Source organism: Rattus norvegicus, chromosome 13, assembly GCF_036323735.1.
Source record: "Rattus norvegicus strain BN/NHsdMcwi chromosome 13, GRCr8, whole genome shotgun sequence".
Lineage (NCBI taxonomy): Eukaryota > Metazoa > Chordata > Mammalia > Rodentia > Muridae > Rattus > Rattus norvegicus.
Window position 1 is genome coordinate 97,298,398 of NC_086031.1, and position 18,138 is coordinate 97,316,535.

The window sequence follows — 18,138 nt, forward strand, 5'->3', positions numbered from 1 at the left end:
TGGGCTGTGGAAGGGGAAGACGCAGGAAGACAGACAGCTTCACGTAGGTAGCAAGTGGGCAGGGCTAAAGTTACATCGTCTGTTTGACCAACCTCTGAAAATATTCGCATGGCTTAAGTACTTTATGAATAAAAAAGTTACAAATAAGACAAAGTATGCAGCCTGAGGGTTGACCTGTAGCACAGATGCAAGCCTTGCTAACAATCAGGAGCCCTCAGGCACCGCCATCTCTGTACTTCACTATCAACCTTCAAGATACCCTTTAGGAAAGCGTCAAGTCATGAACACACCTCAGATACTGAGTAACACTTCATGGATTGCTAAGTGGCAACGTAAGATACAGCAAAGGCTTAGAAGTGCAAAGAGCCCCTGCAGGAGATCAGCCTCTAAGACAACCCTGAAAGGGCAGGGTAGGAGAACTGATAAAGGCAGTCTTATTTCAGAACCTTATGAAGCAGGTCTACTGCTCACAGGGGCTTTGTGGACAGCTCACTGGCTGAGAAGAGGAGGTAGTGCCTGGCTCAGTGCCTTGTCATGCCACAGTAGAATGCTATTATAAACACCTGCTAGCCTGAGGTCTTTTGAGATAGCCCCTAACAGCACTATGTCCTCAGTGTCACTGCTGTGTGTTACCAAGCATCGTCATACTTTCAGGGGAACTCAAGGGACAATCACTTTTTCTCTTTCGTTTTATTTTTATGTGTGTGTACATATGTTTGTGTGTGCATACAGATACTCATGCAGTCAGAAGAGCGTCTGGATCCCCTGGAGATATAGTTATAGGCAGCCATGAGCTCTCTGACGTGGGTGCTGAAATCTGATCTCGGGCCTTCTGGAAGAGCAAGGAGCACTCTGAATTGCTGAGCCCTCTCTCTAGTCCCTGATGTCAGTCTTTCACTGTTACTGTCCCAGTCCTATACCTGCATTAAAACCATGTCTTGTTGGGGATTTAGCTCAGTGGTAGAGCGCTTGTCTAGCAAGCACAAGGCCCTGGGTTCGGTTCCCAGCTCCAAAAAAAAAAACCCCCCCCCCCCAAAAAACCCAAAAAAACAAAAACCATGTCTCACCAAATCCCAGGCCACTGGACACTGCAGGCTCTGCCGCTTACTCAGAGCCCTTCCTCTCTTCTGCATCTCTGTGACTCGTATCACCATTTACCTATCCCCTCAGAAAATAGAAATCCATTACACTCCAATGTAATCAATCACTGGAGACAATAATCTACTCCCTCTAGAACTGACTTCTTTCTAAATCCTACTTCAAGTCACCACCAATCCTGTCTAATGCTGTCTTCTTATCCCCGTAGTCCAGGCCCAATTCAATCTGTTCTCTGTAAAGCACACTATGATTCTTACCTGCGATACTGCACCCAGTAGATGGCTCCTCTCAAAACAAAACAGGTAAAATAACATGGCTGGCAAGGACATAAAGCCCTGAACTCTGCACTGCTGGTGGGAATGCCAATGGTGTAAGCACTGGGAAAGATCAGCATGGGGCCCTGCAATCCCACCTCGGGTGTGGTTAGAGACCCCACACAACTGACAGCAGGGGTTCCAGTACGCCCACACTCCACACTGGTCAAAAGGAAGTGTCCATGAACAGAAGAATGCATAAACAAAGTGACTCTGTTGAGTAAGTGAAAGGAACCAGTCACAAGTAGACCAATGCTGTGTGATCTCTCATATATGAGTACGTACAACACTCCCTGGAGGGAGAAGGTCCAATGGTGACTGTCAGGGGCAGGAGAGAAGGGGATAGTGAGGCTGGTGCTTAATGGGTACAGAGTTCAGGATGGGAAGATGAGGATCTTCTGGACTTGGGTAGCCACAGTGCTTGTTCAGTAACATGAATGTATTTAATGCTACTTAACTGAACATTCACTCAAAATGGCTAAAATGGTATTTTGTGCAATTCTTATCTTACACACACATGCACACACACAGAAACAGAAAGACAGAGAACACACACACACACACACACACACACACACACACACACACACACACACCAACTCTTCAGAATAAAGCCCAGAAAGCCTTGGTTTGCAGTTCCCTTCAGGACTTGGACCCAGTTCACCTCTCCTCTTACAACTCCTCTCTACAGTCCAGTGATGCTCAGTTGTGCTGGGCTGGGCTCATACCATGCTGCAGCTCTATACATGTCTGTTCCTGCTATCTGCAAGGCTATGACCTCTTCTCTCTCTCTACCAGTGTGAGGCATCCTCAGTACCATGTGCCCCTTTGTGGTGGGATTTACCACAATACTGGAGCTGTTTATCTGATTTACCTTTCAAGTAGTTCAAGACTTGGTGAAGGCAGAAAAGCGATCTTACTCTGTTCAGAAGGACACCTTTGGTGTGGCACACACGAGTACCTCACACACATTACTGATTATGTGTGTAACCAGATGCAGACGATCTGTGGGACTGTTCTCGAAGTAGAATAAGGTATAAAATATGGACGGCATCTTCAGCCCAGGAAACCAGCTAGGTCTGCATTACTCTGCAATTAAGTTCTAAAGGCAAATCCACAGGGACTCTAGGAACCCAGGCACCCAGGGCCCTACACTATCTGCAGTAAGTCCCCAGGGTTGTAAGATCCTCGGTGCCAACCACAGGCAGAGGCGGGTTCAGACACTCACTATCAGCTTGAGTTTCAATGACTTCCCACTCAGTGCACACAGGACTTCCCACTCACAGTGCACACAGGACATCACACTCACAGTGCACACAGGACATCACACTCACAGTGCACACAGGACATCACACTCACAGTGCACACAGGACTTCCCACTCACAGTGCACACAGGACATCACACTCACAGTGCACACAGGACTTCCCACTCACAGTGCACACAGGACATCACACTCACAGTGCACACAGGACTTCCCACTCACAGTGCACACAGGACATCACACTCACAGTGCACACAGGACATCACACTCACAGTGCACACAGGACTTCACACTCAGTGCACACAGGACATCACACTCACAGTGCACACAGGACATCACACTCAGTGCACACAGGACATCACACTCGCAGTGCACACAGGACATCACACTCACAGTGCACACAGGACTTCCCACTCACAGTGCACACAGGACATCACACTCACAGTGCATACAGGACATCACACTCACAGTGCACACAGGACTTCCCACTCACAGTGCACACAGGACATCACACTCACAGTGCATACAGGACATCACACTCACAGTACACACAGGACATCACACTCGCAGTGCACACAGGACTTCCATTCCTTTTGAATTAGGTCATGAACAAATGCTAAGTAAAATCCAGAAACTCTTGGCACAACCTGGCACACTGAAAGCACTGGTTATTTGCCCAGAGTTTTAAAGCTTTCAGACTTATTATATGGAGTTCAGCTTCAACAGCTTCAGTGTGTGTAACTGGCTGGCTCACCTCACACTCTACAGCCATGTATATAATTGATGACTCACTCATGTAAGTACTTATGAGTGACGCTTTAGATCTACTAGTTACAGAGCTTAATTCAGCATGGGAAGGGTCCAAACCCGATTATGCAGCCCAGAGGGGTTAAGACAAATCATGTAAGCCCTAGCCTTGGGGGGTTCCATACACTTCTAGAACACTGAGGCTCTCACATCTGACATAGAAGTATACTCAGAGTCCACAGAAACACTGCAGAGCACTCTCCTCCCCACACTAGCTCTTCACCCTTTCACACAGCTCTGCCCTTTCCACCCTGAGCCAAGACTAGCCAGTCTTGACAATCTGCAGAACCTGACAAAGGTGGACTCCCAGACTGGACCTAGCTCCTAATGGACAGGAGCCTGCAGCATGTGCACAGTGGATCACTAGTCTGCAGTAAGAACAATAGTGTAAACAATTACATACATCTTTGAGATGATAAGCTGAGCAAAATTTGTCAGACATGAAGGAATGAACGCAGCATGATCGTGTGCACACGTAGGTCCAGAGGACAGTAACAGAACAGCCATGGTTTGTACGGCAGTGAGAGGCAAGGGCTGATGGAGGCACAGGGGCATTGTCTGCAGTGATAGACATTGCACACCACTCTTGTGGACACTAGTATGTGCCTCTGAGAATCTGATCAAAGTGCACCTTATGCCCTGTGCGCACGTGGGAAGAACACCATGACCGAAAAGGGAATGTGCTGTCTTTCTGGCTTATCAAAGGTTACCACCTAAAATCACACCCTAGTGCTGTGTCACAAAGTACTTAGTTCTCCTGCAGTGATTATCAAGTACTACTGAGAAGCATGTATCAAAGAAGGGGGTCGAGGCTGCAGAAGGAAGGACTGACAGTGACGGCAATTCTTACGCCACTTCTCAGGCTACTGGGTGTGAAATGGTCAGAGTCCCAAATGCATTATAGGTCCGTTGCTAAGGAAGCACGCTACTTCCTCTGATGTAGTATACTATACAGTCACTCAGACCCCACGAACAGAAACTGAGCACGGACACATATAATCACAAGGATGCAAGCAATTTTAGCTTCTTTTCATACAGGCCGGCCACTGCTAACAACACAAAACAGAGACTCCTGTGTGGGTAACTTCACCACAAGCACAACTCGTATGCATAGAAACAAAAGTTGCTAGCTATAAAACTTTTTGTTAAACGTAAATCCATCTGGGACTCCTAGCCTGCCTCAATACATAAGGTAGACAGAAACTGAGAAAGACAGTTGACACCAGCCTTGGGCTACACACACAAGTCACATACATGTATGTACACCACACACACAGACACACATACAGAAAGTCAATGGATAACACAAACATATTATTTCAATTATACTGTAGTGGGCTTCATACAGTTCACAAAATAAATGTCTATATGAGTTTTTTCCCTAACCATTTCTCCGTTTCTTCTGGAGAAATGAGTAGAAGTTGTCCCATTCATGAGATCCGTTTTAGGTGAAGGCCAACAAGACACCCCAGTGTACTCACCCGATGATGGCCAGGTGCTGCCGTACAGGCTGGTGCTGGAAATGGTCAGGCCACGGGTGATGAAGGCAGAGAGATGGCGAGGGCTGACGGCAGTGCGCAGCCTGATACACAGGTGAATGGTTTGGACACAGAGAGGCAGAGTATTCGGAATGTGGCTGTATGCAACCCGAGGTCAAAGCGGAGGATGCTGCAAGGCCAGCCTCAGGATGGCACTCTTGGTGACTGGTATGGCTGGTCACAGGGTGATGGTATGGACAAGGGTGGCAGCACAGAGCTGTCTGAGGCGTTCTTTGGTTGTCTAAAGGCAGAAAGGATGACTTAACTGTGCCATTAAGTTGCAGGCATCCATTTGGACTTGCTTTTGTCCTCGGGGTTTCTCTGGGTGCGAGCTGCTGAGCTGTGAGGTCTCCATCACTGGGGGTGAGGGGACTAGGGTTGGTAGTGCTGGTGGAGATGCTGCCATTGCTCAGAAGCACAGAATCACTTCCGCTGATCACAGCCATGCCCGAGTTCTTGGTCCTAGAAATGACAGAGATATAAAGCTATCCAGTTCCAAACGGGCAGGAAGCATAAATAAGGAGGACATGTCAGACCCGTAAACACAGCTCCTGGGAATGAGTGCTCCTGCAGGAGTTACGAGCCGCTGTCTACACCGAGCCCACCCCACTCCTTCACGTTTCCTCTGTCCTGTCTCTACCCTCCTCTCCTCAGGGCCTGCAGTCTCTTCCTCCGGAAAGAGAAAGGAGAACAGCAATGGCACCTCAGCTTTCCCACAGCAGTGCTTAGGGCTTCTGATTCAGGAGTGCTGGCAAAATGAGGGGTGACGTCGAAGGCAAAGAGCTGTGTGTGCTAAGATAACTAAGTACTTCTGAGGCTGGTTTATGTCTTAGAATAATGCCAACAATTTAAGAATTTTTTTATCTAAGTCACTAAAATCCCAGAGTATGAAAAAGCCTATTGAAATTAAAATTAGTTAGCTAAAAAATCTTAAGACACAGATTATCAGACATGAAAGTTTTTTTCCCTTTAGGCACACTGTAAAAGGTGCCCATGAATTCACTTTCTATGTTGTACATAGTAACATTTGCATAAGAAAAATGAATTGTGGATGAGGTTTGTTTCACATTAAATTTTCTTAGATTTTTTCCCCTCCTTCGCCCAGGCCTTCACTATACAGGAAAACCCACACATGCTCACAGAACTACGAACACCTTTGTTCAGTCAGCATGCGACACAAAACCAGACAACCTGACACCTCACTGCCAAGCAATATTAACCACCCAGCCCATTTTAGCAATGTACTCAGAAACAAAATCTAGGGATTTACTATAAGAACAGTCATGGGGGGTTGGGGATTTAGCTCAGTGGTAGAGCGCTTGCCTAGGAAGCGCAAGGCCCTGGGTTCGGTCCCCAGCTCCGAAAAATAGAACCAAAAAAAAAGAACAGTCATGGAATGCCACTGACTATTCACCATGCACATGGACTCCTTTACATCCCTAACCTTTTGATGTGGCTTCTAGAGAAATCTTTCTCCTGCCCCTCTGGATATATACAAGCATCAAGAGATGTAACCCCTTTTCCATTGGTGTGCACTATGTAACCTGGGTCTCCCAGGTACAAGGGTGCTGTCCCGTTTTCACCCACTGCATCAGCTCAGCATAGGCAGCTCTGAGCAGACCCCACCACTGGAACACAAAAGCTCCCATCTAGATATTGGTACCCACAGGCTACTCGGCATGCTCTGATGCAAATTTAGCATCATTAGTTTAATACTTATCTTTCAGATAAAAACTCTCTCTGTGGGGTTGGGGATTTAGCTCAGTGGTAGAGCGCTTGCCTAGCAAGCACAAGGCCCTGGGTTCGGTCCCCAGCTACGAAAAAAAGAAAAGAAAAGAAAAAAAAAACTCTCTGCATCCATGCATAAACTCAGCTAAATAAACACCACAAAGAAATTAATTACAAATCAAAACTGCCTTTACAAATTGTTTTGGGAGAAAAATAAAATATTTTAAACCATATACACATAAACACACGTCTGCCGGCCCCATCCTCTTTTTCTACAGGCCACTGAGAGTTTTATTTATGGTACGGGAAGTGGCTCTCTCCATCATATAATCACTCTTGGATAAAAACAGCTGGTCTAAGCACTGATATAGTATCCCCAACACAAAACAACGTGAACTCAGGGTACCTCACTCAAAGAGAGCAAAGCAGATCAGGCTAAGGTGACTGGCCAGAGCTAAGTGGCTGGGCACCACCAGACTCCCGCCATCTCCCTGATGGCCACTGACTTTCCCACTGGGGAAGAACACAGCCTCATACTTACTGTTAACAGAAAGATGGGGTGATTGGGAATGTTTCCAAATGAACAGAGCATAAAGAACATTAAAGAAACTTAGCCTTTTAGAACATTGGCTGGAATTCAGCATGTGGAACTGTAGTGTGGGGAGCAGTCACCAGGTAAGGTCTTGAGGGAACGCTCAGAAAAAGCCTTCACTTTCCCAGCTGCCCTCCAGCCTCTGCAGAGCCACCCTAACAAAGGCACCTCTGAGCTGGCTGACAGGTGCAGCAGGACAGGACTGGTTTGCTCACTGGTTTTCAATCACACCAGGCTGAGATGGCACCTGAAATGCTCTTTTTTTTTTTTTTTCCACATTGAATGCAATCAATCCTACTGACTAGTTAATCCTATTATCTACCAGCATAGCTACTGGATGGGAAACAAGCACCTAAAGTAAGTTCTAAAGTAAACAGTTCAAAAGTAAAACGGGCCCAAGACAGCTTGACATCAACTTATAATGCCCTCTAGAGTACCCTAAAATTGTCTTTAGATTCTCTGATTTTCATCCAGTTTTTTTCTAATTAACTCTCCTCGTCTTCAGGGGAAATGTTTATCTTTCTCTATAGCCAGAAGCACAGCAATCATAGTCCTTTACTCTAGTTCTAAGGCACCGTCTGTCGCTGGAGAGCTGACAGTGTCAGTGTATGCTGGCACACACACTTTATTCTACCAAATAACTTCTTCCCCTCGCCGTGATAAAACGCAGCTTTACAAATGCTGTTTAGAAATGCAACTTGTGGGGTTGGGGATTTGGCTCAGTGGTAGAGCGCTTGCCTAGCAAGTGCAAGGCCCTGGGTTCGGTGCCCAGCTCCGAAAAAAAGAATAGAAAAAAAAAAAAAGAAAAAAAAAAAAAAGAAATGCAGCCAGCAGCAAGCCACTGAACTGAGAATAGGACCCCCGTTGAAGGAATCAGAGAAAGAACTGGAAGAGCTTGAAGGGGCTCGAGACCCCATATGAACAACAATGCCAAGCAACCAGAGCTTCCAGGGACTAAGCCACTACCTAAAGACTATACATGGACTGACCCTGGACTCTGACCTCATAGGTAGCAATGAATATCCTAGTAAGAGCACCAGTGGAAGGGGAAGCCCTGGGTCCTGCTAAGACTGAACCCCCAGTGAACTAGACTGTGGGGGGGAGGGCGGCAATGGGGGGAGGGTTGGGAGGGGAACACCCATAAGGAAGGGGAGGGGGGAGGGGGATGTTTGCCCGGAAACCGGGAAAGGGAATAACACTCGAAATGTATATAAGAAATACTCAAGTTAATAAAAAAAAAAAATGTTTAGCTGATGCCAAAAAAAAAAAAAAGAAATGCAACTTGTTTAATAACCTGGAGATTACTTGCAATGAAGCAGGCACTGGTGGGTAGTACAGAGTAATATGAACTCAGACTACTGATTGCAGTTAGAGAAATGGCAGGTGCCTTCTCGGATTTGGCCTCTTTAATCATAGTCGTAAAATGGAAACAACCAATTGGATCATAAATAAATTAAACACAGACAGACAAAGCAAAACCAAAACAACTGTGTGAAGAAAGGCCAATGGCTTACCTAGGCTCAGTAGCTGTATTGGTATAGGGCTTCAGAAGACTAAAACAGCAAGGCCTCAATGTGAAGTCAGGGGCTGACACCAAAGCCCACACTGAGGGAGACCAGAGGCAAGCAGGGATTTAGAGATGGTCTAATCCTAGGATGCAGGGCAACTGAGAGCAAAGCATAAAGGGCAGAGGAAGGAAAAATACAGCAAGCAGTCCTACACAAGGAGACTCCAGAACACGTTAACTGTTTTCCCTGTGACTCACACGTGCTAAGAGCCACCGTGTGACGATAAATGATGCAAGGACAACCGTGTTTACTGTGGCACTCAAGGCCGGCTTTGAGTCAAACATAAAGAAAAACTTACAGTGAAGCTCTCTTCAGAGTGTATCCCCAGAAGGCTCTCTCCCCACCCAGCCTCCCTCCCTCTCGCTCCCCCACCCCACCCCAGCACCCCTTCTCAGGCTGCAGGAATCTGATCTGCCAATATCAATTCATCAAAGCCACTGCTCACGCCCACCCCGACTTGCCCAGGAGCACTTGTCATGTTGGGGTGATTTAAATAAGAAAAGATACGGAATGTTCCACTCCCTAGTGTTAAAGCGCAGACTGTGTTCTAAGATGGCAACTGAGAGATCTATGACTGAAAATACATAGCAAGGGTAAGGGTGAGCTTTAAAGCTAATTCTACCAGCCACAAACTGAGAAGCTCGCTCAAAGTACCCCGGTCTCCCTGTCTCAAAGTCTTGCTTTCCTCTTAAGTTTGTTTGAAATGAAAAGTGATATGCTTTTCTAAGGCACTACTTATCAAAATGTGAAATATGTTTATCGTCTGGCCTACAATTTTATTAGGGTGACATTTCAGATACATATGACTAATGTATGTGCAGATATATATGGATGACATGCATATCATCAGGGGCTTGGCTACAACACTCTAAAGGTGAAAACTGAAAACAACCTAATTTACAATCAACAACAGACGCTCAAATTCTGCCACATCTTGTTAGTTATTACATACAACAGGAAAGAAGGGTCACCCTGGCAAGATGGTTACATATCTAGAATCCTAGAACTTGGGGCTGAGGCAGGGGAATGGTGCATTGGATTCATTCTGACACAGCCAGATCCTGTCTCAAACAGACATACAAAGGCACAGAACACAAACCAAACCCCCAAACCGGTGGTTTAGATCTGGGTGCAGTGGATGGGAGAAGGCTGTGGACACTATCACATGCAAACAGTTATCTGCAGACAGCTATTCTGTTAAGAATCAGCGTGGTTCAGCTGAGGAATGCCGAATGGCTGAGAAGCATCAACATGTTCAACATCCTTAGTCATCAGGGAAATGCAAATCAAAACAACCCTGAGATTCCACCTCACACCAGTCAGAATGGCTAAGATCAAAAACTCTGGTGACAGCAGATGCTGGTGAGGATGTGGAGAAAGAGGAACACTCCTCCATTGATGATGGGATTGCAGACTGGTACAACCATTCTGGAAATCAGTCTGGAGGTTCCTCAGAAAATTGGACATTGAACTACCTGAGGACCCAGCTATACCTCTCTTGGGCATATACCCAAAAGATGCTCCAACATATAACAAAGACACATGCTCCACTATGTTCATAGTAGCCAGAAGCTGGAAAGAGCTCAGATGCCCTTCAATAGAGGAATAGATACAGAAAATGTGGTACATTTACACAATGGAATACTACTCAGCTATCAAAAACAATGACTTTATGAAATTCATAGGCAAATGGATGGAACTGGAAAATATCATCCTGAGTGAGGTAACCCAATCACAGAAAAACACACATGCTATGCACTCATCGATAAGTGGATATTAGCACAAATGCTCGAATTACCCACAGAACACATGAAACTCAAGAAGGATGATGAAAATGTGGATGCTTCACTCCTTCTTTAAAAGGGGAACAAGAATACCCTTGGGAGGGAATAGGGAGGCCAAGTTTAGAACAGAGACTGAAGGAACGCCCATTCAGAGCCTGCCCTACATGTGGTACATACATATACAGCCACCAAACTAGATAAGATGGATGAAGCAAAGAGGTGCAGGCTGACAGGAACTGGATGTATATCTCTCCTGAAAGACACAGCTGGAATATGGCAAATACATAGGCGAATGCCAGCAACAAACCACTGAACTGAGAAGGGGACCCCCGCTGAAGCAATCAGAGAAAGGACTGAAAGAGCTGAAGGGGCTTGAGAGAGCTTCCAGGGACTAAGCCACTACCCAAGACTATACATGAACTGACCCTGGGCTCCAACCTCATAGGTAGCAATGGATAACCTAGTAAGAGCACCAGTGGAAGAGGAAGCCCTTTGTCCTGCCAAGGCTGGACCCCCAGTGAATGTGATTGTTGGGGGTAGGGTGGTAATGGGGGGAGGATAGGGAAGGGAACAAAGAAATAGAAGGGGACGGAGAGGGGTTAGGGGGATGTTGGCCTGGAAACCAGGAAAGGGAATAACATTTGACATGTAAATAAGAAATACCCAAGTTAATAAAGATGAAGAAAAAAAAAAGAATCAGTATAGTTAAGGGCAGGAATGTCGCTCAGTGGTAGAGAGCTTGCATGTGTGATGTTTCAGAAATGACAAAACAGTCTGTGTGGTTAAAATAAAGTGTGTGTGTGTGTGTGTGTGTGTGTGTGTGTGTGTGTGTGTGTGTATACAGTTGCTTGGGGACATCACAATTTGTGTGCTTAAAATTCCATCCTATAAAATACAAAGACTCACACTTCAAAAGCACATAATTGAACATATTATATAATTGTGATACGATCTGTCTGAATATGAAATTTTATTCACTAATACAATATACACCCAACTATGCTAGTAACACACTTCATTTAAAGGCTGCAATGGGATTATACACGCGGCCTCAGAAGCACAAAGGCATCTGAAGTACATGAAGAACCATGCAGCCTGAAACTGAGAATCACAACTTCCAATCTGGCCAGAAAACTGCCACAGTAATCTGAGCGCTCTGTCAAAGAGGATGCAAAGACGCGACCCAATTACCACTTAGTGAGGCCATCACTATCCTCAACACACACAGGACTCACCGCCTGAAGGAACAACGCCTTCCTTGCCATCCGCAGCACAACAGAGTGCTTCTGTGGTATTTCCAAAGCACTTCCACAGGCAGCATCGCCTCCAGGAGAACACATGTGGAAGGCATGACCTCGTCTGCATTGCACAACAAAGCCTGCTACAGATACTCAGGAGGCTGACTGAGTCAGATACCAATGGTGAGTGCTGGAGCAGGGAGGACTGGAGCCAAGGCGGGCAGCCTTCTGCAGACCCACCTTCTGACATCAGATGCTGATGTTAAGTCAGCTGCCTCCCCAGGCTCACCATACTCAGGTCCAATGGTTGTGACCTCACCGCACTCAGGTCAATGGTTGTGACTGCAGCCCATTCTGTAACCAATTACATTTTCGGAAGAGCCGTGTTCCCTAGAGCACAGTCACTGGATTAAAGAGTCCAGTGTTGGCCTCCAAACTTAGGTCTGCTGGGGATGTGCTTAAAAGACAGGTTCTGAACCATCTACCCGGAGGGGCGGCAGCCTCAGCAGCCTGTCTGTGCTGGGCTGGTCCCTGGCACGAATTCTCCATGGAGAGGCTGGGAGGCAGCAAAGGTGCCAGGCCTACGTAAGGGCAAGGGGACGCCTGCCGCAAGGAAGGTGAACAGAAGGGCAGAAAGAGAAATAAAGAACCATCTCTCTAAATAGGGCAGAGAAAGTAAGACATTTTAACAGAAGTTCTAATTAATAATCAAGTTTAATTCTGGCTTATATCAATTCTCCCAAACTGTGCTATGTCCAATTTTGATAAAGTTTGACAGGTTTTGAATAACTCATACATAAGCAATAAATTACTTTGCCTCTTTTTCTCCAAGTAGAGGATGGCCTTCAAGTTTTTTCACAAAGGACATAAGGCAAACTGGGAAGTGTTTGTATCTGTTCGCTATCACTCTTGTTTTGGTTGGAAGCCACTCCTCTGACACTGGCTGATCTTGCCCTGAAATGATGGCCTTGGTTCTGGGCACCAGTTCCATGCTGCTCTCAGTCCTCAGTGCTGTGGTGGAGAGGACACAGGCGGTTCCTCTGAACTCTGAGAGACAGCGCCTGTTCAGGAAGGAAGGCTCTAGAAGGCAGCTAGCCTGGCTTTGTCTCCAGGAGCTTTCTCATGAAGCACTAGTGAACTTTTCAAAAGTCATCATTCTGTGTGAATCACTTTCTCAAAATACCTCTAGGAGGACAGTTGAACCCGTTAGAGAGAAAACTAAGGTTCAATGGTATTAAAGCTACATCCAAATCACACGCCTGGGAGTAAATCCAGAGACTCTAAGGGCAAGGCTCTCCACACCCTCAAGAGGGCTCCGGGGAAATGTCAGGCTCCACTGCTATTTACAGGCTCACCAGAGACAACTGACATAACGTTCTGTCTGAAAACCCACATAAAAAAGCCTCTAAACTCGGTATTTCCCAAGATAGCTGAAAAAGTTACAATTCAGCTTTCAGGAGTATCAGAGAGGTATCTACTGAATTAGAGGGTGTTACCCAGCTTCCACTGCATTACTAGCTAGAATGGAAACCAAGCCAACTGACCCATCTTGCCGACTTTTTGGATAATTTTGAAACAATGTAATTCCAGTGTAGACACAGGGATCTTCTTACCCTCTAAGACAAATTAACTTTTTTTTTTTTGGTTCATAAACTTTCTATCATTAAACTCTCCTTCAATAAGAATGTTCACACACATCTCCACCTAAGCGCTAACCACCATTTGTTGCCAAGAACCATATAAAAGTGAGTGCTGTTGCTGTTACCCCATAAACATAAGCTGCAGCAAATCTGAAGCTGGTTTCCCTGCATCCCATGCTCTTGGTGTCTTCCCGCACCGCCTACTTGTCCCAGAGACATCCCCTCAGAGATATCCCCTCAGAGACACCCCTCAGAGACATCCCCTCAGAGACATCCCCTCAGAGACATCCCCTCAGAGACATCCCCTCAGAGACATCCCCTCAGAGACATCCCCTCAGGGCCTCTTTGGCAGCTGCGTGTTTCCCACCATGAAAAGGCAAACTGGTTTAGATGCGGGAGCTCTGAAAGGATTATATCCTTTTTCAATGAGAATTCACCTTTGAGAGTGAAATGTACAAGGCGTTTCACCATTATACAACCTCTTTGACTATGATTATATATTTAATGTGCATTGTTAAAGACAGCACAGAATATAAGCCATCAGTGCTACATATCTTTATACAAAAGTATTGACAGTATGTATAAAAGCTTAAAGAACCAGGAGAAGAAGGGCCAGACTTTACCCACATTTACAATAGCTTGGGAAAAGCTGAAGAATCTCAGAGACAGTAAATGCAACAGAGCGAGCCGAAGAAAGGCTGAATTTCGTTTCTAAGATGCACTGGTTCTCAAGGCACGGGTGTATCTCAAGGCATGTGCAGGAGACAGCTGAAATGGCAATTTCAGGCTTAGAGAAATTATCCTTTCACTGTTTATGTCCTTTGCCATCAGGTATACACGGGAGTGTAAAAATGGGGTTTCTGGTTTCCCATCCGAGGCAAAGGATGCTGACTCGGCCAGCACCGTTCTTAGCATGAACACCTTACTACATACTTCACGAGCTCCACTCCATATCGCAATTATGAAAGCAGTTCTTGGGCAGGCACAGAAATGATCACGTCACGCAGCACCCTCTCAAACTCATGGTGTGAGAGAGATGAGACTCGTATCTTTGAGTCTGTAGTTCAGATGAGGTTAAATTATTTGTTAACTGTACATCTAGAGTACTGTGTTAATCCATATAACCAAAATTATGTAAACTAAAGCAAAAGATGCTTCCTAACTCAGATATGTCCAACAATGGCGATGAAAAAGAAGGACCAAGCAGTTACCTAACTCCCACCCCAGGGGAGGTCCGCATTTAAATCACAAGTCTTAGGGGAATGTAATGAGTGCACGAAGTATTTGCAAGGCTGTGAGTTTGCTGCCACAGTCTCCACCGCGGCCACACATCAGGTCACTTTTGGTAATGTATCTGTTTTAATTACAGAAACAGACTCCTGGCCAGCAGTTCTAATTTCATTCATTCTATAATGGTATAGCCGTCAGTTTTTGTTTTTTTTTTTAAAGCTCTCAAGTGATTCTAATATGCAGCCAAAGCAGCAATTCATAGTTTACATAATCGATGTTCACCAGTTTTTAAGAGGATCCAACAACTGTCACTCAAAATACTCAACATTGAGAAATTACTTCGGGAAATGTGACAGTGCTGCACATCTAAGGGCGGAGCGACACATAAGTTAGAATGCAGAACACCCGCACCATCTACGTGCTTTCTGGGTGATGGTGCTTGCATTGGAAGGGTGGGAGTAAGGACATGGTACGGAGCAGCCTTGTTTAGACCTCAGTGTGAATGAGAGACAACTTCAGAATTCCTGAAACAACCCATCGTCACAGTCTCCATGACTTGTGGCTCTTCGGAAGGCAGGTTAGGAAACAGGGACTTGGACTAATGCGTTTATCTAACCCTCGACAAAAGTACATCCCCAACACTGGTCAGTTTCTAAAGTGATGTCTTCAGCTCCTCCCACAGAAGGCGGTGTCCCCGAAGTCTACGCCGAGAAAGGGGGAGATTCTGGTCACACTCTGAGCACCCTAGGGTTCTAGTGTCACAGCCTCCAGATGCCAGGCTGCTTCCCGGCTTCATGCCCCTCCAAGTAAGAACTACAGTGTATTCTGGCATTAGTAGGAGCCATGGGATTTAACAGTCCTTGTCTTTAGGTCATCTGAACACACTCTTTCTCAAGAAAACTCAACTTGCAGCAAGGCAGCCTCTCTCCCCTGCCCAGCTTTTCTTGGTCACACAGGATCATGTTACTGAGCCCTCTAGAGACACCACATGATGCTTAACACTTCACATACTGCAAACCCTCAAACTTTTATCAGCTCAGAGGAAATACCCATCCTTGAGGTAAGCCAAGAAGAAAAACTGTCTTTCACTTATTGTCTTACTAAAGTATGTGAAAAATTTTAAAATTTTTTTCATTTCATCAAAAATTGTTTGCCAGAAAGCATTTTAAACTATGTGATTTAAATAGTAATGAGTTTACAGAGAATTAGTGAAAGTTCCCCTACAAATGCTAAGTGTCTGTACCAGGCCCCCACCCCCTGCTGATCTGTGAACTTTCCTCATAGGAAATCAAAGTCCCAGGGCTTAGTCCCAAATGGGTCCTTCCCTGCAGAGTAAGGCCCAGAAGGTCTCAAAAGAATCTTTTAGTTTACTGTGCAACTTGGGGAACATCACTCAAGTATTTTTAGGAAACATTGTTAAGGGCATCCTTTTAGGAAAGGACTCTGAGAACTGGTTAGGAAAACAGTGAATTCATAAAGGGCTTGTTCTTTTTTCAATTTGATCCACATATTTACTGTTAGTAAAGCCAGGGTATAGTTTTCATAAATATCTTCCTATTCAATACTTAAATTAGCAACACAAATGATCCTGCGTTCTGACACATGCTTTCCTGTACAGTAACAGTATCTACTGCTGACTTGGGATTGTTTGCCTGCAAAAGTAACAAACACACATTTTTCTGTTAAATAGGCAAGCATCTCTATTAAGCAATCCACATGAAAAGCATCTACTGTGCTCCTTGTGAGTGTTCTTATAACTTAAATATGAAGGCTGGTGTTAAGTGATCCTACTTAGCAGTGACTAAAAATGAGAAAATGAAAAGTAAGGCAAAGAGAACAACCGGTCTGTTTCTCAAAGCTAGCATTTCACTTACCTCAACTTCATCTCCTATGTTGGGGTATGATCACTAATTACAATGTTTTAAGAGACAATGTTCAGTATATGTTCAGGCTGTCCAACACATGCATTTGCGTTTTAAAGGTCATACTGTGAGAATGCTCAGATCTAACCCCAGGACTCAGGTCAGTTAAGACAGAAGGAGAAGAACAGGGAATAACAACTACAGAAAAGGAGATTTCTCAGGAGTTACCAAAAAGAGTAATTGGTTCAACGTAAGCTACACAGACAGGAGATTATCGCTAAAGGTTAGAGGAATCTGTCTTACACAGATCATGTTCCAAGCTGAGACAAGGCTAATGAGTTTCTTAAACTGCATGGTAGAACAGTACTTTAGACATTAAATATTTTCTCTAATTGCTACAAGTAGTTTATGGTCACAGTTCTTAATTTCAGGTCTACAATGTAAGATACATAAAATATAAGGCATTCCAAGTGAAGTGTAATTCCTTAAGTCTTCTAATATTCAACATCGGACCATCACCAACCAAAAAGGCACAACTGAAGGACAGATAAACAAGAAAACTGTTCATCTTAATACACTAAAAGCAGAATTCGCCATTATGAGTTAAGGGCACACAAGAAGCGAGCCTGCTGCCCACTGATCCAGAGGTTCCTTCTGGTCTGGTGGCTGCCCAGTCATAGGAGACTCGAGTCCCAGTCTGAAATCATCCTCTTGTGAGTGAAAGGAACATATTTCATCCAGGGCCACATGAACGCGTCCAGTTACAGACAATTCTTACTTAGCAAGCCCTGCACGGTCCCTGCTGAGAGACCGGCATGTCTGCTCTCTCGACCAGAAGAGAGATGTTAGCTTTCGGTACCACACAGAAACGTCCTGTATGAATTAAAACCAGTCTGAACTTTTTTCTTTTTCTTGCCAATTACATATAAATTACCCATTCTCACTTTAAACAAAGTCAATGTAGCAAAACTATTTTGCTACTAACAGGACTTTAAGCAGTAAATCCAATCCTAATGCAGCCATCCCTGTGGCAATTAAAGCACATACAAAGCATGACATTTAATTAGCTCAGATGCAGCTAAAAGGAGCACACAGGACTGAGCCTCGGAAATGACCTGGGGTAAAACTGAACCGGTACTGCCAATCTGAGGCACGGCTTTCTCTTCCCAGGCTGAAAGACCCATTTACTCTCCTAAAATACTTAATGGCAGATTCCTGCGATTCCTCACCTACCTTTCTATCAATGGCCATGACAGGGGCAGACTTTCAATATTTCCCCCAATTCAGGCAGAGAAGGTAGGAAACAATATACTTCACTTTAAATCTTTGGTTTCCTTCCAACTCCACAAAGAAAGCACATTTTAATAAATGTAGAAATAGCGGAGCTCCTCTACTGCACCACATTACAAACTCAAATGGAGGCTGCAAGATTTTTAAAGTATTAAAATTCTACTCAGCATTTACATTGAAAAAAGTA

At 45.0% G+C, this 18,138-nt stretch overlaps 1 protein-coding gene across 11 annotated transcripts in view; it reads right to left on the bottom strand.

Moving 5' to 3' along the window:
* Disp1 (dispatched RND transporter family member 1) overlaps nucleotides 1–18,138 on the bottom strand; it is a 145,756-nt gene that overhangs the window by 45,824 nt on the left and 81,794 nt on the right. For 7 of the 11 annotated variants that reach the window (XM_039090573.2, NM_001415783.1, NM_001105983.2 and 4 more), the window contains one exon: nucleotides 4,963–5,481. The exons of 2 other annotated variants lie outside the window; for them this stretch is intronic. In XM_039090573.2, the coding sequence (XP_038946501.1) occupies nucleotides 4,963–5,481 (519 nt within the window). Of the gene's footprint in view, nucleotides 1–1,067; nucleotides 4,932–4,962; nucleotides 5,482–18,138 lie in introns of those variants that run through there. 2 more of the 11 variants (XM_039090577.1, XM_063272176.1) reach the window with 2 other exon arrangements.